General features: G+C 39.6%; 3 protein-coding genes across 4 annotated transcripts; 1 reads left to right on the forward strand and 2 right to left on the reverse strand.

Moving 5' to 3' along the window:
* Positions 1–5,315: 5,315 nt before the first annotated feature.
* tex36 (testis expressed 36) lies at positions 5,316–6,255 on the reverse strand. The gene is made up of 4 exons (XM_054600744.1): positions 6,205–6,255; positions 5,963–6,103; positions 5,727–5,801; positions 5,316–5,624 (listed from the first exon to the last, which is right to left on the reverse strand). Exons 1-4 carry the CDS (start codon positions 6,253–6,255, stop codon positions 5,316–5,318), a joined length of 576 nt encoding a protein of 191 aa, XP_054456719.1.
* Positions 6,256–6,982: 727 nt separating this feature from the next.
* Positions 6,983–10,313, reverse strand: si:ch1073-143l10.2 (uncharacterized protein LOC565165 homolog). Its single transcript, XM_054600734.1, has 7 exons — positions 10,095–10,313; positions 9,926–9,989; positions 9,713–9,797; positions 9,406–9,479; positions 8,413–8,664; positions 8,177–8,298; positions 6,983–7,486 (listed from the first exon to the last, which is right to left on the reverse strand). Exons 1-7 carry the CDS (start codon positions 10,180–10,182, stop codon positions 7,449–7,451), a joined length of 723 nt encoding a protein of 240 aa, XP_054456709.1. The 5' UTR covers positions 10,183–10,313; the 3' UTR covers positions 6,983–7,448.
* A 1,241-nt stretch (positions 10,314–11,554) lies between these two features.
* edrf1 (erythroid differentiation regulatory factor 1) lies at positions 11,555–22,272 on the forward strand. Of its 2 annotated transcripts, none has more exons than XM_054599939.1 (25): positions 11,555–11,830; positions 11,914–12,119; positions 14,253–14,319; positions 14,413–14,538; positions 14,640–14,764; positions 14,889–15,036; positions 15,291–15,392; positions 15,487–15,608; positions 15,883–15,994; positions 16,133–16,280; positions 16,358–16,469; positions 16,903–17,014; positions 17,366–17,647; positions 17,771–17,842; positions 17,952–18,099; positions 18,212–18,403; positions 18,587–18,787; positions 19,018–19,236; positions 19,535–19,761; positions 19,904–20,062; positions 20,335–20,484; positions 20,619–20,772; positions 20,873–20,988; positions 21,122–21,294; positions 21,391–22,272. In XM_054599939.1, the coding sequence occupies exons 1-25, from the start codon at positions 11,732–11,734 to the stop codon at positions 21,545–21,547; spliced, it is 3,729 nt and encodes a 1,242-aa protein (XP_054455914.1). In that variant the 5' UTR covers positions 11,555–11,731; the 3' UTR covers positions 21,548–22,272. The 2 variants fall into 2 exon arrangements, with proteins under 2 accessions (XP_054455914.1, XP_054455915.1); XM_054599940.1 differs by having other exon boundaries at positions 21,394–22,272.
* The last annotated feature ends 792 nt before the right edge of the window (positions 22,273–23,064 follow it).

A 23,064-nucleotide genomic window follows, 5' to 3' on the forward strand; every position in this document is an offset into this window, starting at 1 on the left:
AGTCTTGACTCGGGTACTGGGATACAATAACACCTCCAAGGGTTATGTTAATCTTTAAAGACGGGTTATTCTTATGCTGCTCCACTCTTTACTTCATTTGAAGGCATATTCCACTGCAACCTTGAATCAGCCTCTTGTGCGTAAATCACCTTACTGCATAGTATGTCCTTTTACTTGGTCTTCAATGCGTACTACAATGCTGAGGTATTCTTCTTTAGTCTTTAATATCAAAATAAACTGAATATATTTATTCATTCAGTCCGAACATTCATGCATTTTTATTCCATCAATCAATCTGGTTCTCTTCAAAATGACCTTGTATATGTCTCAGTGGATAAACCAGCTACCTCTGGAGTGACATCTGTTATGATTTTAGATAAACATTTTAATTTCACATGTTTTCTAAGTCTTAACGAAAGGGGGCACAGCTAATTTTACTTCAACATCACTACCAGAGCACTCATTATCAGCAGCCAAAAGTGGAGATAATGTTAAATTGATAATTAAACAACTTATGACACCAGCTACATATGGGATATTGTAATGAGAAACTCACTGGAGTGTAATTTACATTTGATAATGATGTCAGATAGTTAAGAGTGTGCCATTGTACCTCCTCCACTAAGTGCACATATACAGTGCAGCAGCAGAATGTCTTTTGAGATGGCATAATATGATTCAAACAAAGCTACACAATACCACTCTGACCACACTCACATCTAATTATGTTCCACCACATTAAGGCCTCTGACACACTCAAAGCAGCCTTTAAAAGACACATGGATGCCGTCATTGGCTTATATTTATGCCTCCAACAGAATGCAAATGAAGCAGGTTTACCCCTTTGACTGGAGAATAAGTGGGAAAACAGTTAATTAGAGTTGTTGTGAGGTCTTTGGAGGGTTTTTGCTTCCTCCTACAGCAGGAAATAGAATACTGTGAATGCTTATGTGAGATGTTTAAGCTGTTGCCAAGGCTGAACTGTATGTACGGTATGTAACAGAGGTGAAAGCAGGAAGTTCACGAAAAACAACAACAACAACATTCTCTATACTGTGAGCACAGAAAATATAAACTGAAGGAAACAGAATTTGTCTCCTCCATTAAAAAGACCATCTGAAATGTGACTAACTTCATTTGTTGAAATACCCATCGGTTTACACATCTTCACATCAAGTTAAGAAAGTGTAAAGAAGCAGATTCTGTTGGGGGTGTTGGTCGGGTTGCTGATCTGCAAATTACATTTTTCCAATGCTGTGATGCTGAGGTTATGAAGGAGCAGCAGACTAGATGAAACTAAGAGGTGGGGCCTCATAAGTAGTGATGAAATACTTGGTAATATTATACAAACGTGGCAACCCAAACTGAGCCTCTATTTGAGCTAAGAAGTGTGTTTCCGAGCAGAGGATAGAATCGTCCAATCATGTCAGCTAAAGGTTGCCTCTGCATTGTTGGCCCTTACTCCAAACATACAACAACACACAAGATCAGGAATTTAAAAAGCTGATTCTGCTTGAAAAGGACTTAGCAAATATCTAATTTCACCTTCAAGGACTTAAATGAAAATGTTTCCACTCTTATTTAGCACAATGTTGCTGTTAAATCACAGCTACATCAGCCATGCTTGCAAACTGACACAGTCTCGAATACAATTTCCTTAATTTGATATATGGATGACAAATTCATCCATCCTTGCATAAACTACTTTATTGTTCCCTTGAGGGCGAGGTACTTAAACAGACTACTGTTAGTACGTCTGTGTTTACAACCAGCCTAATGTAATTATACCTCACCACCTACACACAAATTAGCATGCAAACTGTGTCGGAGGTTTGAAGAATACACGGAGGAGTGTGATGTATTGCGAGGAGAGGTCTGATCTTCTGAGGCCGGTATTTCTGCAGCTCTGCTCGGTGCCATGATGTCAGGACCGTGGACCTCACAGCTACGACATGGGGAGCAGGACTGCAGCTAACAAGCTCCAAAGTACTCCATTTAAACACACATGCACAGTGCAAAGACACACAAAAGTACACAACCACAGAGCTTAGCTGGGGAGCTCTTATCTCCACTGAACAAACTCCTCGAGTGATGGGAATGTTCTCACGATGTTATCTTGTCCTCTGTGGAAATAAGATAGCCAGCCACCTTTATCACCACCCTCAGACTCTGGAGGGCCCCTGACCATTACTGGAACAAGGACCACTAGGCTGCCGGGGGGGACACTCACCAACTGGCTGCCTGAAAAAAAGGAGACTGCCAGGGAATTGTAAGTACTGAAAGCTGGAATGACTGACAGGGGATTGGAAGGAGCCTTAGAGTTGTGTAGTTTAACCCAGCCAAGGGAGTCAACTCTTTGCAGTTGGTATTTGCAAAGGATGCAAAAGAAAGAATCCTACTGTGAGCCTTGACACCTTATTAAAAAGAATATAAGAAGAGAGAGAAAACATCTTAAGAATCGGGGGAAGTTAGACATTAATTATAATTGGCAAAAGAATAAACAGAAAGAAATATACGAAATATGTGATTAAACCGAAACATCTCCATGGCAACCCTCTTTTCAAGTCACATCTTTAATGAATAGGTAATAGACAAAATGCAAAACACACATCGTCATAGTGTCAGAACAGATGCCAAAAACTGAAACTAGACAATAACAAAAAAAGATAGATTTTGTTTGACAAAAAATGATTTTGCAGTGCGTACAACAGAGTATGTCAAAACAGCACAGCAGCCTTTTTTTGAATAGAAAGCACACACATACATACATACACACACACACACACACACACACACACACACACACACACACACACACACACACACACACACACACACACACACACACACACACACTTCTGTTGCTGTCATTTTGACTGTCTGGCAAATCCACCTCTTGTTTTCAAAGCTTTTTTTTTCCTCTAACAGGTGCAAAACCTCTCAACACAACACATCAAAGAGACACATGCACCTGCGAATAAATCACAGTGAATGGTAAGAATCCAGACTAGGGCCTCCTAACACCAAAGAGGTAGGATTCAAAGTGTCTGATTTAATATTCATGAAGTGCAAGGCTTTGGTGGTTGAATGCTTGTTTACTGAGATGTGTCTTTTGTCCTTGGGACAAGGTTTGATATTCCACCAAGCAGCTGTATTTACATATACTTGCAGTTTTGCCTCTACATGATATACATATATATGGCCTTACGTGGCACATACGTTACACCTAACCACATACTGACTAATGATTGATACGCAATTTCAGCCTGCTCTCCTCTCCCCTGTGAAGTATTTAAACCCTTGCCGCTGTTCTGACAGAGCTAATGAGAGTTTCTGATTATGAAGTGTTGGTGGCTTCCGTGCGGAGGAGTTGTTCAAGTTGCAGCAAGTCTGAAGCAACGGCTGCAAGAACTGCACCCACAGGGACAGAGGTGGCAGACAATCAGTCAAGACCAGACAGAACTATCTGTCAAACACAACTTCATTAATAAACACTTCTTTCCTTCTTGTCAATACCACTCTTCTTTTAGATTTATTGGAGTAAGATATATATAAAAAAAAGGTTAACATCTATAGTAGGCTACTGTAGATTTCTGTTTCAGTGTCATGGCAAAGATAGTGTTAAAATAGTGCACCTGTTTTTTTCTGTTTTATCAAAGGTTTGATCATTACAAACCCCTCGCCCTGCAGCGCGGTGTGCACCTCCATCAAGGAATCTGTTTTTTTTGGCAGCAACATGTGAGATAATCTTAAGGTTAAAACACAAAGGGACAGCGGCTCCAAATGGATGTCTCCAATCTTTTTTTCTTGCTACATAAAAAAAAAAACATGAGATGTATGTCACCTTTTCAAAGTGAAACAAACTCCTCCATGGTTGGTGCCGTGTGTCGATCAGCTAATTAATACAGCTGAAACAAAGCCTGTGAGAAAAACCCATCTCCCTGGTGGGTCCTTAAAGAAAGAAAGCAGCTGGTCAGAACGTAATCTGGAGAAAACATCAGCTACTGGAGAAAGTGGTCGGGGATGCTCTTCACTTAAGTGCCTTTCTTTGAGCCGTATTCTCTGTTATTCTCCCACGCTTTGTCCTCTCCTATATAGAAGACACACACACACACACACACACACACACACACACACACACACACACACACACACACACACAGATATCCATCTCTTTCATCCCCACGGGTGAAACAAACCCATGCATCATGACTCAAATCAAGCTAATTTGTTTAACATGCTCTAAATTAATGTCTTCATATTGATATGCATTGAACAAGAATAGCTGGATTATTTTTCTAATTATTCCCCCCCCTCTCACATTTTCTCCAGAGCATACACATTACACAGGGGTTTTGGTTATTACATTTCTCACACAAGTTGGTTATTGAAGAACTCAGTGGATTATCAGGCCAACTGATGACGCATGCAGACCTGCTGCCCTCTGCTGGTGAAACTGTGAACTACCAACAGTCTCACAAGGCCCAACAATGGTCACAGATATAAATACAATCATGAACACCTATGATTATGTTTAGACAGTTCCATTAAGTACATTTTCATTGTTTCTCTTTTCTCACTTAAAAAAGTTCCATGAAGGTGAAAGTTCAGGTCTAAATGTGCTATTATTAAGCTCCAGGCTGCATTGGCTGCGACCAGCTTAACACACCAAAATCTCTGACTAAGCTTTATGTGGTCAGGTTGCATTGTGGGTAATATAGGCATTTGGTTTTGGCTTAAAAGTAAAATGTATTCTGTACAAGTCTGAAAATGTTATAAAATTGCAATGCTTCAAGTACCCTTTTTAGCAATAATTCCAGATTCTTTTAAGATTTCACTTTGTTTATGCAGTTTTTTTATTTATTAATATACATTTAATACTTGAAATGTTATTAAGTATATTTTAACAGGGCCCTCAACAGATTTCAGACATGAAGTTCAGTTTACCTACCATGATATTCAGGCCACTATTCAACATTTAAAAACAGCTGAAAAGTCAGTAAATAAAAATAAAAAAAACAGACAATATCATTGCAGAATGAGTTTAAGGTATCCATTTTTTAACAGAAACTTTTAACAAAAGCATTGACCAGACAGGGAAGGTCTAAGATGAGATGCTATTATGATGCTATATGTCTCAAAATAACATTTTCAAGTGCACTTTAATATAATCATACATATGATAAGATGCACTAATGATATACTGTTAGTGCATCAAATACTCCAGAGCTCTAAAAGCAAGAGAAAATGCTATCTCATGTTTCTAATTCCGTTCTTTATTTGACAGCCAACTGAAAGAGCCATCTATCGCTTTCTTATGCCTTGGATGGTGAGCAGTTGGTAGCTGCTAGCACCTGCAGGGTGTCTGAGTGCTTGGAGTTGAGTTGTCCAAACCACAAGAATTTCTCCCCTGCTTGCGACAAAGCTGCCTCTGCAGACTTCAGCTTGTGGTTGCGGGGAAACCGCCTGGTGTTGGTTGGAACATTAACAGCCTGCTTCATCGTAAAGTCAGTCTGGTGGACCGTGATGTTCCCGTCAGGGCTGCCGTAAGCTCCATCGTGGCACAAGCAGAAGTGGGAGTTTTGCTGTATGTAATCATCAAGACACTTCTTGCGCCCTACACCCTGATGTATACCAACATACAAGAGATATGGTTTCCTTTCAAAGTACAATGTGGTGATGGATGAGAACATTTTATAATGGCCTGTATTTCTGTTTATACTCACATGAGTGAAGACAGAGATGTTGTCTTTTAAAGCAAGCTTGTTGTCATGGTCGGAGAATGGATATTCTCTGGATTTCTGTTAAAAAAAAGTGTTTTTTCTAGTATGATATAACAGAATGCAGTGGAACGGGATAAAATGAGAGGCAGTTTCTTTCTTTGCAGAAGTGCACAGGAGTCGTTAAAAGCCCTGGGCCATAGACGTGAAAACAAACACTATTATCTACTTTACATACACACCTGCTGAGTTTTCCATTTAGGATAGCGCTCGATGTTCAAAGCATGAGGCAATGATGATTGAACCTGAGTCAGCATGATCCCAGTGCTTGTACAAAGTTCCCGAGTCCTCATCTCATTTTCTGGTGATACTGGATGAGCAAACTGAGAAATAAATGAAAGAAAAGCTTATTACACAGCCAGGTTTTAAATGTTGTGATTTGTAATGAGATGATTATGTGTTGAAATGAAGAAGAATTTCTTACCCATTTGCCATCATTGCTCATTGAAGAATATCGCTTTCCGCCTTTTACCATTTTAATACAGTTTGAGAGTAGTTTCACTAACACAGCACACTCACGCACACTGTCCAACTTAACAACTAATGCAAACAGACTGGTGACCATGGAAACATGCTGCTGCATGCACAGGCACCCTGAAATTTGATCTCATTTTGCCATGGAGATGTGGAACTGGAATTCGAACAGTAGAAGAAAATACAAAAAATAACTGTTAAATATTTAATTTTAAATGTACAATTTTAATTTTCTGGTCTTTTTTTTTTTCTCTGAATATAAATCAGTTATTAGACGGAAAGCCTTTATTGAGGAGCTCTACAGTTCTGCAACTGAAGACACATTTGCAAATATTTATTCGTGTCTCAGATGTACAAGGCGAAGGCATTTGATTTCAACCACGAAAGGTTTCTCTGATGGATGACAAAAACAAAATTTGCATATAATTGACTTTATTTTTTACAACACTGGATTTAGAAAAAAACCCCAATATATACTCATATAAAATGACATATTCAAATGGGATAGTTTTTTTTCCATGTTAATAAGAAATGTTAATTATTCAAACTACATTTTCAAAATATGTTCATATATAAAATTATTTTCAAATGCAGTTTGACCTAGGAAATACAAATGATTCACAGGATTTTTTTTTTTTTTTTTTACAAATAAACATTAGTTAAGAGTTGAAAGAGACACACAGCCACTAATACGAGTCCTGACTGTAAAACAACACAAGCTTCTGCAGTTTAAAAGATGTGAACTAGATGAAGAGAGGTGGTTTATCACCTCAGATGGTACGAGTGGAAGGATTTTTAAAATTATTCAGTGAGGGGTGTGAATCAGGACAAAGTCCAGATGTGATAAGTTAACTGGAGTGATAATCGACATTATGGAAAAGGGGGATTTATGTTACAGCAGCAAATGTAGAAATTAAAGTAAACAATATATTTAGAGACTAGGGTGGATCTTTGAATAAAAATCTTTAGGTTATTCAAAACAACAGATAGGAAACCAACACATAGTTTCAAAGGGTTGCTCTGTAGTCATCTTTCTGGCCTCAAATATGGGCAAATAGTTTTTCAACTGCACTCAAATGGAGATTAGAGAAATGGGGAAATGTAAAGAGAGGTAACCTTTGTGCTGAGAACTGTCTTCTCCAGGATCCAATGGGAATATTAGACTTCTGCTAACCCTGAGACGTAGTTGTGGACTCAGTGTCCCTGATGTATATCTGTTGTATTATTGATCCCTGAGGACAAGATGAGAACAACAAACAGGATAAATTACATGTTTTATGTTATGTTCAATATACAGTATAATCTTGGGCCAAGTCATTGTGTAATCACCCATATCGATACCTAGCCCTGGTTCTTTATTTATGTATTTTTTATTGGCCTGGAAGGAGTCAAATTAAAGTATATCAAGTCTAAACATACTGGAATCACGCTGTAAACTTACCGACCATGTCTACGTTTTTATGTCTTGTCATGTCTAACAGTTCAGTTCCCCATAATCATCATTTCATAGTCTTTGTCCAGGTCCAATACTAAAGTAAAAGTCACAACAAAGTGAAGGTACTGGACGTGGGTATACTTTATATGAATATGAGGCACTTAATAGTCACTTGGCTGATTGGCTTTGAGCTGACTTCTGGTATTATTCCCTACATGCCCACTGAGTTATTTGATGGAGGCTAAATGGGCCCTTATCAGCGCCATTAGTGCTTTGTTGATCACAGCAACATTGTCTTGACCTCATCAACTAGACCCTCTTAATTAAGAAGGTCACAAAGATGCTCTTGATGAAGGCTCTCGATGCCCACGAGGGTCGGTGTGTGTGCAGCGCTGAGGTGAACTAATGGTTTTAAATTAAGAAGCAGCCATTTGATTGCACCTACTACATTATGCATTTATATTTTGAAGAGAATGCTGATTCTTACTCTGAATGGCTGATGTAGGCGTTTCAGTTTCACCACCACTAGAGCTCGTCACTATGGGAACATACTCCTTTTTCATCTCTCTATGGAGGTGCTTCTTCAGCTGTTGTGCCAAACGTTGCCATCTGGTGAAAAGCAGTAATCAGTGACAACTTAAAATCTCCAAAACTGTGTTTATGTTATCATTCAAAGTGAGTTCATTCTTGTGTTTGAGCCACAAAGAGATCACACCGGCTTACCTATCCTGTGTGTAGTTGTATTTATTCAACCGGTCTGCTTCCTCCCTCTTCTCCTGCATCCATCGCTCCAGAAGTTCTTCTTTCTCTCTCCAAGTCTGTGCCAATGCCTCATGTAGTCCTTTCTGTTCCACACGCAGGGCTGCCAACTCTTTGGATTGACACTCGATGGTGTACTCGAATCCTGAAAGGGTCGCCTTCAGGCTGTTACTCCCTTTTGCCAGGGTAAGTGCCTCTTTATGGTAGTGGGACACACTGAAACAGAAAAATGAACTATGAAGTTGTGATTTTCTGTACCTTTGATCACCTCGGTGTATTGTTACTTCAAACGTTTAGATGTTGGATTTTGGATTACAAGAGGATTTACTACTACTGAAGAACAGATTTATGCTTCTTCATCAAAGTTTTTGTTTATGATTTTAACCGGTTGATTATCAAATACAGCACTGGAACAACTATATCAATATGTACCTTCATTATATGCTCAAACTGACCATATTAACATTATTTTATTTACTATGTAACATATACAGCAGTTATGGAAAGGTATTCTTTGAAAATAACGTTGACAAAATACTTGTAAATTCAGCATTTCTCCAACTTGCTCCACTATGTCTGATAGGTGGCTATAATGTCAGGGAGTGTAGAGAACTGATTGGTTTTTAGAAGGGAGGATGAATCATATTATTTCATTTTGTTAAAAAGGAAGGCCCTCCCTTGTGTGGTTAATTTATTGCTTGGACCCACTCCTTAATACCCCCCACAATATATCAAGACGGTATATTTATGTCAAAAAAACATTTTCCTTTTAAAAAAAAAAAAAAGCTGTTACACATTATATATCACCAATCATTTCCGTACAGTGCCAAATTGCGACCCAACAACCAATAGGCCTAGCACCCAGAGTTCATTTATCTCTTGTTAATATACTCAGTTTTGTTCAGAGAAGCAGGGAGAAAAACATTGTGATGGCTTTAGTTAAAAACTTGAAATTACCGTGACTGCCAGTACTGCAGTTCAGCCTCTTTCAGGTGTAGGACGGTGGTCAGGTCAGAGACAGTCTGAGACAGCTGGGGACACAAAAAGCAAAAGGATTAATTGATTGAATGATGGATAAAGTGAGGACCAAACCAGTTCAAAAGGTCACTGTCTGCCCTGCAAACACCAATCATTATTAATGTTCATTCTAATTATCAGACGCCTGCCTGAGGTTTAAAACAAATATATGTGCAAACTGCTCCTGCTTACATAGTGAAATGATAGCAGTTGGAGGCAGATGTTAAGGTGTTTATCATTCACCCACCTTTTCTTCAAGGTGTTCACTCTCTCTCAGTTGGAGTTGAAGGAGTCTGACGTTTTTCCCAACTTCAAATCCACCTCTTTCTAAACTGAATAAATAAAAACAGTAATTTTTAAATTAAAATAACAATAACAAACATCAAGTTTTTTGGTTTTTTTTGCAATCAGATCAACAGAAAGGCCAAAAGTTAGTTTAGTTAAATTCTACTTTTCTGACCTCTTGGACTGAACATCATCCAAAATGTCTTTGCGAATTTCAAAACGCTCCTCCATCCGAGACACTAAAAGAAAACAAGCACATTTCCTCAGACTGAGACACTGATGACATCATCAGTACAAAGACTATAGTTGAAGATGAAAATGTAAATAAAATAAAATAATCTTACAGCTTGTGAAGACGCCGATGAACGGGAGTTTCTCATGTTGGTCTCTCTGCTGCAGTCCAGCACGCACGTGATTCTTCCAGCTTGCCATTGTAATAAAAACGAATTTGTCACCTGATCCCAACACAATGTCCCGTAGCGGCGGGTTTAATACGTCTCTCGCTGCCACTTGTTTGTGGTCGAGGACTATATTAGCTTTAACATGTTCAGCCTGACCGTCTGCACAGGAATGAAAAGCCTGAAGGAAAGTTCCCCAGCTCCTCCCTGTTCAGCCAGTCAGCTGCTTCACACCCCCTGCATTATATATTCTGACCATTCACCTGTCCCCTGCCTATATGTGATATGATATATGATATATGATATATGATATCATGAAATATAATATCACATCTTATCTAATTTACATTTAAAAATATTAAGTATTTGGAACTTTAACTCCCTAACATTTCTTTAAATGCTGAAGGTACTGTTAACTTTGTAGGTTAAGATTTACATTACATTACATTACATATTTAATATTATTTGAATGCACCAACAACAAAACACAAAACATCTTTTTTGACTTTGGAATATCTACTTTGTCACTTGGTCACTTTAATATTTTAAGATGCATCATTGTTGTGCATGATGTTTTGTCTTATATGCCACAGCCTAAGACACATTTCCACTCCATGCAAATCGAATGGACAATTTAGTTATATGAGTCTGAATTTGTGCTGCTAAGGTTTTTAAAGTTGTTTTTTTTAAGTAAAACTATGATTGCATTTGTTTTACTTGTTTTACTGTTTTTACATCCTGATTCGGCTACTCCTACATAAACAAAATATCTCACTACTTCATCCACCACTGAATATAATATAATATAATATAATATAATATAATATAATATAATATAATATAATATAATATAATATGATGTTTTGACAGGGATGTGAGTTATGCACTTTTGATACTTAACTTTTTGCTTTTTAATAGCCAACCTATATTCTTCTTATTAAATATTTATTACATTTTCCAAATAAACAAGCTCTGTTAAATAAATAATTTACCAAACTCACGCAGAAATGATATGACAAATTAAATAAAATGTTTGCTGACACCATTTGACTGTAAAATACATATTAACACACACATAACATTAAACTTATCAGTTATTAGATACATGTTGGGTTGAAACATGAGTACCTTTCAGAATAAAATACACCAGAACAGAATAGAAAGCGCTCAATGTTTCTAGAAAGACTCGGTCAGCAGCTCTGAAAGTACTTCCGGTTCATACATTTTTCTCAAAAAGTCGCATTAACTGAAATATTTTCCTTAATATAAGCTAAAAATCTACCTTTAAAACTGTTTATTTGTTCACATTAAATCTGCAGTAATTCTGACTGTCTAAATAATAAAAAAGATGAATTTTGGAGTTTGTCTTACCGTGAACCCGGAAGTTGTTACTATTGGCAAAAAACGTGTGCTCTGACAACAACAGACTGACTGGTGATAGGAAGAGAAAGAGGAAGAGCTGCAGGCTTGTACACTTAACTTCTGCAACAAGGGCTAAACACTACAACAGTTAACACAGAGGCTGTACAAGTCATGGGCAGGTTGTCTGGTTGTTAGAACATCATCGCCAGTGTTTGTCCAGTATGAGCGCATCATCTGGGGACAGAGAGCCTGGGATCCCTCAGGATAACGCTAAAGAAGATGGCAGTGGCTCTACCTGCGCAGGAGAGAGCAGCAAACATGTGAGTAGCTTATATTTGACTTCAAACTAACTATAAATGTTAATGCATAAGCACCAGGCTGACTCTGCTCTGTTGTCCTGAAGGACTCCGTGTGCACAGGCACCAGTGAGATCAAGAGCCGGGCCGTGGTCAAGTACTCAGCCGCCCCACCTCCGGCCAGCTATGCCCTGCTGCAGGAGAAGACCGACCTGAAGCTGCCTCCTGCCAACTGGCTGAGGGAAAACCCCCAGCTGGGCAGCGCTGGCACCACCATATTAGGGTCCAGCAGCAAGAGCAAGCCCTTCTCCAGGTATGATATCATGACTACATCTGATATGTATTGTTTTAATCTAGTGTGAAACTGCCTTAATAAATTATTAATTATATTCCTTTATTGATCCCCATGGGGGAAATTCAAGTGTTGCAGCAGCTCAACTACACAGACAGACAATAACTACACATACTATACAACTACACAGACACAGACAATAAATACACATACTATACAACTACACAGACAATAAATACATATACTATACAACTACACAGACACAGACAATAAATACACATACTATACAACTACACAGACAATAAATACACATACTATACAACTACACAGACACAGACAATAAATACACATACTACACAACAAAATAAAGATAGAGGGATAAAGGGAGTAGTGCTAAATAACTGTCTCTTTAACCAGTAGGCCTACTGTCTTTGCCTATACTATAGGCAAAGACAGTAGGCCATGGTTAAATGAATGGTCCCATCACTATAGGCCCTATAGTGATGGGACCATTCATATAAACAACAAAATAATCTCTCACAGTCCTGATGACACAGGATATGAGATATACAAGATTTTTTTTTAGATAAAAACTTAGCAGCACAAATTCAAACTCAATAATTCAAATAATATTAAATATTAAAAAACTTAAAATCTTAACCTACAAAGTTAACAGTACCTTCAGCATTTAAATAAATGTTAGGGAGTACAAGTTCCAAATATTTAGGACATTTTAAGTTAGACTAGATTAGAACAGATAACTGTCTCTTTAACCAGTAGGCCTACTGTCTTTGCCTATAGTGATGGGACCAATCATATAAACAACAAAACAATCTCTCACAGTACTGATGACACAGGATATGAGATATATCACCGATATATGATCTGCAAAGTGTTGTTAAATAGTTGTCAATTGTAAGGAGTGTCTAAAGATCTTTAGAAAAAACTTTAAAAACCTTAGCAGCACACATTCAGACTCGTATGACTAAATTGTCCATTCGATTAGCATAAAGTGGAAATGTGTCTTAGGCTGTGGCATATAAGACATAACATCATGCACAACAATACACAACAATGATGCATCTTAAAATATTAAAGTGACAAAGTAGATATTCCACAAAAAATATGTGGCCGTTTTGTGTTTTGTTGGTGCATTCAAATAATATTAAATATTAAAAAACTTTAAAATCTTAACCTACAAAGTTAACAGTACCTTCAGCATTTAAATAAATGTTAGGGAGTAAAAGTTCCAAATATTTAGGACATTTTAAGTTTAGGACAGTTAACTGTCTCTTTAACCAGTAGGCCTACTGTCTTTGCCTATAGTGATGGGACCAATCATATAAACAACAAAACAATCTCTCACAGTACTGATGACACAGGATATGAGATATATCACCGATACATGATCTGCAAAGTGTTGTTAATTAGTTGTCAATTGTAAGGCGTGTACAAGATCTTGCATTACATACTGAGTGCGGCACTTGCCAGTCTACAGACACACCTACATGTTGGGAATTTAATATGTATTGTAATGTTAAAGCCTTCACAAATACCTCCTAAACACATGACCGTGGACACTAAAATGTGTTTAACTGTACTAACCTAGCTCAAACTATTGATTCAACCTTGTGGCCATTTTGGAGTCTGTAGCTCCCTGTGCTGTTGAATTGTTTTTCACTATACTGTGAGGTATTTCTAATATTTAGGTCGCCCCATGTATATAAATAAAGGTGACCTAAATATTATAAAAACCTTGTTAGGTTGTTTTTTTAAGCTGTGACTGTAAATGATCACACTTTGAATTCAAAACACACTTAACTGTTATTGTTTGGATTGGATAAAGAACATTATGTATGTTAAAACCTAAAGGCTTGTAAACACATTCAAAGTTTCAGTCAAAGTTTGTATTAGTGGCTAAGAGAATCATACTCTGTGCTCTGCTCACTAATACTCACTGGTTTATCCATCTTAGGCGCAGTGTTTAATGGACTTCTGTAATGAATGGATGTTAGAAAAAAACATATTTGAAACAGAATTTGCCATACTAATCGCCAGCAATTACCATAAATCGTTAATTAGACTGACCCTAATCCGTACCACCATTCACAAACACTATGAAGTAAACAAGTTCCTCTTTCTATTCTTTTGCAGTTTTGGGATGGCTTACGAATTCATTGATTGCATCGGAGATGATGTCGACGTGGTATCAGACTCAGAGGTTTGTGGAACTCTTACAAAGCTCAGATTTCTCTCCTTGTTTCTGAATCATGATCATACACCGGAGGTTAACACTGTTTTTTGTCACATTCAGAACATCAAGAAGCTTCTGAAAATTCCCTACAGCAAGTCCCACGTCAGTATGGCTGTTCACCGCGTGGGGAGGACGTTGCTTTTGGATGAGCTGGACATTCAAGAGCTCTTCATGCGATCCTCTCAGGTACGGCAGGGACTCCAGACTTTTTCCAAGTCAAGGAAAGTCCTTATGACAGTATCTTTTAAGCATGTGGTTTAAATCCCTGTTTTGTGTGTGCGTTGTAGACAGGAGATTGGACGTGGCTAAAAGAGTTTTACCAGCGACTAATAGATCAGAAGTGGCAGAGGAAAAAGAAGAGTAAAGAGCACTGGTATCAGAAAGCCATCCTGTCAAAGTTCCTCTACTACAGGTTGGTACTTTATGTTACTTGAATTAAAACAAACAAGTAGGGTTTGCAGTGGGAGTTAGGCTACACTTTTATTTTAAGCTGCATCTTTCCCAGTCTTATCCGATAACATCTTCTGTGTTCGCAGTATAAACGGTGATGGGGCTGCAGAGCCTGTACCAGACAACCCGGATGTAGCGGAGGAGGAGAATGAGGCAGAGGAGTACAGCTCCTCATGGCCCACCGCCTTCACCAGCGCAGCGTCTGATACCGAAGAATCAGATGCTCCCAAGCAGGTAGAGTGTTTTAGCACTTTGACCGTTATTTAGTAGTCTCCAATGGGGCAGTGTTACTTTAGAAATTATGGGAATTTCTTCCTGATTAGAAATCAATCCTGTGTGCTGTAGCCAATCAACTTGAAGTATGTAGTGAAATTAAATGTTTTAGAAACAAGTGTTTTTAGATTAGAGCAGCTCTTGGGTAACTGCTAAGCTTACGTGTGTGAGTGGTTTTGGTTGCACTGACAGTATTGCTACTATTTAATGTGCAGGAAAGTGTCTCTATGGACAGCAATTTTGGTCTGGGCCAGGTGACTTCAGTACCCAAAGAGCAAAACCTCCCGATGCTCTTCGACGAAGGGGAGAACAGCCAGGTAATACAGCCTCTCAGCCCTCCTTAATGGTTTACCACTACAGTTGGAGGCTTATCGCTAATGTCTGCGTTCTCTTTGACGTTTCTTTTGACAGGGTTTAAGGAACGACTTTGTGCGAAACATAATGTGGACATTTGAAGATATCCACATGTTGGTTGGGTCCAACATGCCTATTTTCGGAGGTGGTCGCTATCCTGCCGTCAGTCTGAGACTCAGGTTGGAATTTTAAACCTTTTGCTTCCATTAAGGTTCTGAAATTACAACTCATTTAGAGAGTAAATGATTATTCAATCATGTAATATGAATTGCATTGCACTTCTGTTGGGGTCTTATGTTAGATGTCAGCAAGATAATGCAAACTATTCTGTAAATATAATGGCATAGTTTTGAGTTTATCTGATCCTAGAAGGTGAACCAGAAATGTAATATTGGATGATGCAACCTCATCAGAATTGAATCTTACATCTGACCTTCTTAATGTGTTTTTCAGGGACAACAACAAACCAATCAACATCCTGACAGGTATTGACTACTGGCTCGACAATCTGATGTGTAATGTCCCGGAGCTTGTCATGTGCTTTCACGTCAATGGCATTGTTCAGGTAAATTACTGTTTACGTTAGTCCAGTATTGCAATAAGAATTATTATTATCGGTTTATTGATTTCCACAGTTAAGTGATGGCATTGCATTGTTTTTAATAATTAAAATTAAATAACTAATTATGTTTTCTTTCTGCAGAAATATGAGATGATAAAAACAGAGGACATTCCTCATCTGGAGAATTCAAATTTCTCCACGAGGGTGGTAAAAGACATCGCCCAAAATATCCTCTCCTTCCTCAAGTCCAACTGCACCAAAGAGGGCCACACCTACTGGCTCTTCAAAGGTGGGAGATAAGTCAACAGGAAGTCTTAAGTCTGTGCTTATCTTGACATTTTCTAATGTTATTTCTTGAATCCACAGCTAGTGGGAGTGACATCGTGAAGCTGTATGATCTCACTACTCTGTGTGAGGAGGCAGAAGAGGAGAAATGTCAGAATCCCTTCACTCTCCCTGTGGCAGTGTTACTATACAGGTAAGTCTCAGGAGCATCTTTGTGCATCAAAATTCATGCAGCTTTCAAAACTGTGAAGGTCATTACATTTCAGGAGCTGAAGTCAAGGGATGAATAGTTTTTAATACATTTTTACTATCCAAAAATAGCTTTTGACATTTCATAATTTAGATAGAATATGTATTGTTATGAGCTTATTATTTGTAATATTTATAATTTATAATATTTGGTTAAGAAGACCGAATTAGGTCTTTAAAAAGTATTGTGAGTATTGTGCTGTTTAATATTTAAAAAAGAAATTACTTAAAATGGTACGAGATTAAATTAGCCATTGTCAAGTTGGTTGTACAGATATTGTTTGCAAATGAGTTATGCTTAAATCGGACATAATTAACAATGAAAGTGTGCAAAACTGTAATGAGTTCAATTTTCTGTTTCTGTTTTTTGGGTGCAGAGTTGCCAGCAACTTGATGCTGAAGGCGAGGCAAAACAGAAAGCACTACGGCACCATCAGGACTCTGCTCTTAAACTGCGTCAAACTTATGGATGAGGAGAGGCACCCGCAGGTAAGCAGGGATTTAAAAACAAATATACCCATCCTTATTTCAAAGATTACATTTATTAGAAAGTAGGACAGACTTGATGTGCAACAAAAGTCCTGGACTGCATTCAAACGCCGACCCTGAATTTAAAAGATGAACTGCCAGGTAAAATGATAGATGGGTAGAAAAGTCAAACAGAGAAACAACATTAGTCATCATACAGCCTGATAAGATAAGATATCAATATCTTAAATTGATATTAAGACATCGGGAAAGTAAAAAGTGAAACCACTTGTCCTAATTTGAGAATGCCATAGCTCAGATTTGATGTAACCTGACTCCAGTCCCGATCTCCTCCATCTCCTGTCTGTTCAGATCATCGCCTCCGCCCACTACATGCTGTCAGAGCTGTTCCAGCTGGACGAGGCTCCGGAAGAAGACGGAGGGGAGTCGCTGCGGGCCGGCGGATCGGAGGACAGCTACAGCGACGAAGATAGGGAGGAAGAGGAGGAAGAGGAGCTGACGGAGGACAGTGACGAGAACGGTTCCTACAGCTCCGGCTCCAGCCCACAGGACGACAGTAAAGCTGTGGCTGTGATCCGCTCTGTAGGGGAGCTGTCCGTCCCGGAGAAATACAAATCCACTCACCAGATCAGAGTGAGTGCCTCTTCAAATGTGTTTTTCTTTTTTTTTTTACACAGACCAGAGGGGACAGTGTGGAATATACTGATAAATATGTTGTACATAAACACCAAAACATAAATTTTTGATCCCCTGCAGCCAAGCGGTGTCTTCCCCGTTTCTCAAGACAAGGAGGAAAGATGCAGACACGTCCTGAGCTACGTGCTAAAGGCGAGTCTCTGCATGATATTTATGTTCAATATTCATACAATGCTAATAATGTGATGTGTCCCAAGACGTGTGTCAGCTACTGTGTCGCTAACTGTAAAACACCACACAGGGGCTAAAAGCAGTGGATGGCACCATCAAGAAGGAGAGTGATCTCCCAGCTGCAGACCCCAACACCCCCATCCCTCTTAAATATGAGGACAGAAGTGCAATCGGAGCCTGCGCTGCTGAGCAAGGCATCTCTCTCCTTCTGGAAAGAGGTCAGTCTACCGTCCTTATTTCAAAGGGTAATTGATATAATACCAGATCATGAAACAAACCTTCATGTGTCTATCTCCTGGTCTTCCAACATTTGTGTGTGTGTGTCACCAGCGAGGACGTTGCAGGTGGATCAGAAGCACCCGACCCGCTCAGGGATGATCCCCTGCTCGTGGCAGCACCGCATGAAGCTGCAGCTCTTCCTCAAAGCGTCCAAGGCCTACTACGTCCTGTCTGACGCAGCCACCAACCTGCTGAAGTACGGGCGAGCCCTGCGCTACATCAAGCTATCTCTGCAGTGTTACGGTGAGTTTTCTTAATTCTGTTATACGACGTTAGGATAGTTATTGCTTTTTAATGTTTTTTTTTTCAAAGACTGTTGCTGAAATGAGTGTGATTTTTGCCAGCCGCAATTACCGATGCAGATTTCAAACTTATAGTTAAAGTTATCTTTCTCTTGCTTCGTTCCTCTTCTACCGTTTCCTCCAGATGCCTATTGTTCAGTGAGTGGTACACCGCACCCGCAAGTGCTGCAGTTTCACAGCCAGTGCCTGTCTCTGTGTGGGGACATCCAGCTGATGTTGGCCCAGAATGCCAACAACAGAGCAGCTTACCTGGAGGAATACAGCTACCAGACCAAAGAGGACCAGGAGATCCTGCACAGCCTGCACAGAGAGAGCAGCTGCCAGGGTTAGTCACTAAAGAGACATACAAATGTTAAAGCACACATTTGCTGATTTTCTTGCTTGATGTATTAAAATTAGAGGTGTTGGCAAACACTTAAAGGCCTGATCCATAAGAGGTGACTTCTTATCTATTTCAGTTCTTATATCACCCCAAAACATCACAGAATTTCTTGTCTTATCACGTTGTTCTCTTCATTTTTTTTTTTATCAATGCCTTTACTCTCCATCCAATAGCCTTCAACATGGCAACAGACCTTGCCACGGACCCGGAGTACCAGCTGTTTGTTAGCAGTAAGTGCTATGAGGCATCGTATGAACTGGTCATCTCCGAGGCTTTGAAAGATCACGCCACGGATCAGCTGGCTCAGGTGCTCAAAAGGCTGGGGAACATCCGCAACGAGATGGGAGTCTACTATATGAACCAGGCTGCAGCCATGCAGACTGAGAAAGAAGGTATGTTGGATTAGTAGACAACAGATGGAACCAATATGCTAAGTGTACAGAAAAACAGTACAATTACAGTTATTCCTTTGAATTTATAGATACAGCCCCCTTGTATTTATTTATGTAATTTAAGAATTTCTGAACTTTAGAAATTAAGGTGCTTTGCACTTGAAAGATACCACCATATAACAATCTCTTTAAACCTTTTATTAAATGAAAAAAACAAAACAATTTCTACAAATGCACTGCTCCATTTCCCATGTTGCTGTTTCTAACTTTCCTTCGCCTCCCCCTCCTCCCCTTCCAGTGAAGAAGTCTGTGTCCATAGCAGAGCAGGAGATGTGGAAAAAGAGTTTTGCATTCTTTGAGAAAGGCATGAAGGACTTTAAAGCCATAGGGGACAGCACCAACACGGCCTTGCTGCTGTGTAACACCGGCAGACTGATGAGAATCTGCGCTCAGGCCCACTGTGCCGGGGTTGCCGACCAGAGCCGAGGGGAGTTCTCGCCCGAAGAGGCCCTCTACTACAACAAGGTACCATTTCAAACCCGTTCTGTCTTTTACTCTGGATCCAGCATTCACACTTAATCCTTTTTTTAATGCTACGATCTTATATCACACTACATCTTAACCCTTCCCTGGTATGCTTTTGATTATATCTATTATTTCACCTCAGGCCATAGACTACTACTCGCGGGCTATGAAGTCACTGGCGAGCCGAGAGAACCACCCAGCGGTGTGGGACAGCGTGAACTGGGAGCTCTCCACCACCTATTTCACCCTCGCTACACTGCTGCAGGACTACGCCCCGCTGTCCAGGAAGGCTCAGGAGCAGGTGCGTTTGTTTCACATATATATATATTCAGAATTAAAATAAAGTTTACACCCATTTTGATTGTCTAGCTGCTGAATTAACTATTTCCATATGCTGTGGCAACTTTTACATCCTCAAAAATCACTTTGTAACGGCAGAAAATGTCAAGATCATTGATGCCAAAAAAGGCAATCATTGTGACTTCAAATGGGTGCATTATAAGTTGTTTTGCACCAGTAATGTATAGACATGCGATCGAACTTTTAGTCAACCATCCCTGTTTGTTTTCCCAGATTGAGCGTGAGGTGACCGAGGCGATGATGAAGTCCCTGAAGTACTGCGACCTGCAGACTGAGTCAGCTCGTCAGCCGCTCTACCAGTTCAGAGCTGCCACCATCCACCACCGCCTGGCCTCTATGTACCACAGCTGCTTCCGCAACCAGGTGTGAAACCATGTAGAATATGAAACGTCACTCTGACTGGAATAGAATTACTGGAGATGGGATGCTATAGCTACTTAAAGTGGTATAATACACACAGAAGGATGTCTTTGTTTCATGTTCCAATTGTGTGACAGGTGGGGGATGAACACTTGAGGAAGCAGCATCGCAGCCTGGCAGAGCTTCACTACAGCAAGGCTGTCTGTTTGTTCCTCAGCCTCAAAGATGCACCCTGCGAGCTGCTCCGCACGCTCCTGGAGAGGGTGGCCTTCGCCGAGTTTACCATGGCGGGTGAGTACCGGCTGTCTGAAGTCCTGTTTGGTTTCTGTCAAGAGAAATAGCGTTTGCATCCACAGCTTCTAGAGTGACGTTTCTTGTTGTGTTTCCACAGGTCAGAGCAGCAATGCAGCTAAGCTGAAGAGCCTGACTGGAGCTTTAGAGATCATGACGGAAACTCGCCACGCTTTCCGGCTGATTCATAAAGAGCTGCTGGAGGAGCAGATAGAGGTACGGTTCAGAGGAGCAGATGGGAAGGATGCTCTCTCCTGGTTATGCCTATTTGCAAATCTCTGGTTGGTCTATGGATTACGCACTGAAACCCACAACATCTTTTCCTTTTTTTTCTTTTCTTGTGCTGTAGTTAAGTGAACCAGACGCAGCTGAATCAGCAGAGTCACCCGATCTCGTCGGTGGCTCATCCTCAGGACTGAACCTCCAGGAAGTGATGAAGTTAATTGGGGTGTTTGAGCCCAGTTTCTCCTTCCTGCTGCTGCAGCTGATCAAACTGATGACGACGATGAAACGGAAACCAAGGTGAGCAAGAATATAAGACCGTTAACGGTTTGTGTAATTCCACTTTAACTTTCACAGTGCTCACTCCTGACCCCAACGTATTTGTGTTCAATACAGCAGTAAGGATGAGGAGCTGTTGAAAACCTATAAGAATGTTTACTCCAAGCTGCTGCGAGCTGAGAAAAACGCTCCTCTCCCCTGCCGCATCGAGCTCCACATAGAGCTGCTGCAGCAGCTGACCCCGCAAACAGGAAGTGATGACATGCATTCATGATGATGACATAAACCATAGCAAGGAGGACACTCAAGACCTTAACTCCTCTCCAAGACCAACTCTGAGGAAGACCTGAAAGACTTGACAACTGTCGATGATTTGTAGACACCATTATTAACAGGCACACGCTCAGGCAACACCGTGTTACTCTGAATTACAGTTTTAAAACTAATTTCACCTCCTGCGCCTTTTAAAATGAGCTCATCTTTTTCTAACATTTGCATCACAGGTTTTGAATTGTACATTTTTGTGAAAAGAGTTGTAAATTCAGAAGATATTATTTGATTTTTCTTATTGCTTATGCAGTTATAGGTCATAAAGTTCCTCTCTATGGATTTGTTGTTGACTGTACCAAACAAACATCACCTGGAGAGCCTCATTTTTCTACAAAACTAAAACATACAGCACAAGATTTCAAAGATGGTACAATGACGTGTAACTTAAAAAGAGATACATTAAGCACATGCTCACAAACATGATGATTAATCGTAATATAATTGGTGTTTTTGATATTCAATAATACCAGTACTGATGTGAATATAATAGATTGAAGTTTGATTGATTGCTGACGAGTTAAAATGAGTTCAAAAGTGTTATGTCATTTCCAGAACATAAAGTGTGCAATAGTTTGGCAACATTTAATGCAAACTCAGAGGCTAGTTTATCTACATGGCACTATATATAAATGCAAGTTTATATCAGCATGGTTTGCTGTGACATGAAAATAAAACGTTTTTAAATTTTAATTTGCCATATGTCTGATGTACTGTCACCCTCATGATATTGTAGTTCTACTAAAGCATCACAAAATGCTAATGTGCCCTTGAGCCGATAGGACACATATCTGACTAGCTTTTAGCTAATCATATTTTTAGATAGCAAATATTCATTATGATCTAACATAGGCTCTATCTATCCTGACATTTTAACATCTACTTAATTATCTCACCACATAATGAGCACAGCTGGTTTGCCTTAAAGAGAATTATTTATTTTTTTTAAGTGGGTCATGTGACACTACACTGTGAGTTCTGGCATTGGTTCTTGCTTCACCGTTCAGCCCAGGTCAGGGCCACTGGAGAGGGGACGCAATGTTTTCAATGCAGTGTCAATGAATTAGGTCACCATACTGTTACTGAACTGTATCCACACCAGATGGAGCTGCAGGTGGTCCCAAACTGTCCCTGCACCTCATTAATCAGGCTGGACCCTCAGCGCTGTGGGTGAGGGTGAGATATGAGAAGCAGCAGCAGAATCATTCAACATTTTGAAGGGGGCTGTGATCTAAGTAATAAACGTTGCTTGATTTAGAATAACATTTTAAAGTACCAGAATTGATCCTTTAAGGAACCGTGTGTAGCATTTATAGGGTTCTATTGGCAGAGATGGGATAGAATATTCATGTTTGTTTTAGTATCAAATCATCGTAAAATAACTTTACCTTTTATTACCTTAGAATGCGCTGTTTGTATCTACATACAGAGTACGGGCACCACTTTTCTACAGTAGCCCAGAAT

The sequence above is a fragment of the Anoplopoma fimbria genome, chromosome 6 (genome assembly GCF_027596085.1).
Source record: "Anoplopoma fimbria isolate UVic2021 breed Golden Eagle Sablefish chromosome 6, Afim_UVic_2022, whole genome shotgun sequence".
In the NCBI taxonomy this organism is placed as follows: Eukaryota; Metazoa; Chordata; class Actinopteri; order Perciformes; family Anoplopomatidae; genus Anoplopoma; species Anoplopoma fimbria.

Excerpts from the sequence above, each read along its gene's own strand:
- edrf1 (XM_054599939.1), top strand. The coding sequence starts at position 11,732 with ATGAGCGCATCATCTGGGGACAGAGAGCCTGGGATCCCTCAGGATAAC. Across the intron at positions 12,120-14,252 it reads AAGAGCAAGCCCTTCTCCAG|TTTTGGGATGGCTTACGAAT; the intron begins GTATGATATCAT and ends ATTCTTTTGCAG. Across the intron at positions 15,995-16,132 it reads ACGTCAATGGCATTGTTCAG|AAATATGAGATGATAAAAAC; the intron begins GTAAATTACTGT and ends TTCTTTCTGCAG.
- tex36 (XM_054600744.1), bottom strand. The coding sequence starts at position 6,255 with ATGGTAAAAGGCGGAAAGCGATATTCTTCAATGAGCAATGATGGCAAA. Across the intron at positions 6,104-6,204 it reads TGAGCAATGATGGCAAATGG|TTTGCTCATCCAGTATCACC; the intron begins GTAAGAAATTCT and ends TTTATTTCTCAG. Across the intron at positions 5,802-5,962 it reads CTAAATGGAAAACTCAGCAG|AAATCCAGAGAATATCCATT; the intron begins GTGTGTATGTAA and ends TTTTTTTAACAG.
- si:ch1073-143l10.2 (XM_054600734.1), bottom strand. The coding sequence starts at position 10,182 with ATGGCAAGCTGGAAGAATCACGTGCGTGCTGGACTGCAGCAGAGAGAC. Across the intron at positions 9,798-9,925 it reads GATGATGTTCAGTCCAAGAG|TTTAGAAAGAGGTGGATTTG; the intron begins GTCAGAAAAGTA and ends TTATTTATTCAG. Across the intron at positions 9,480-9,712 it reads GTGAACACCTTGAAGAAAAG|CTGTCTCAGACTGTCTCTGA; the intron begins GTGGGTGAATGA and ends TTGTGTCCCCAG.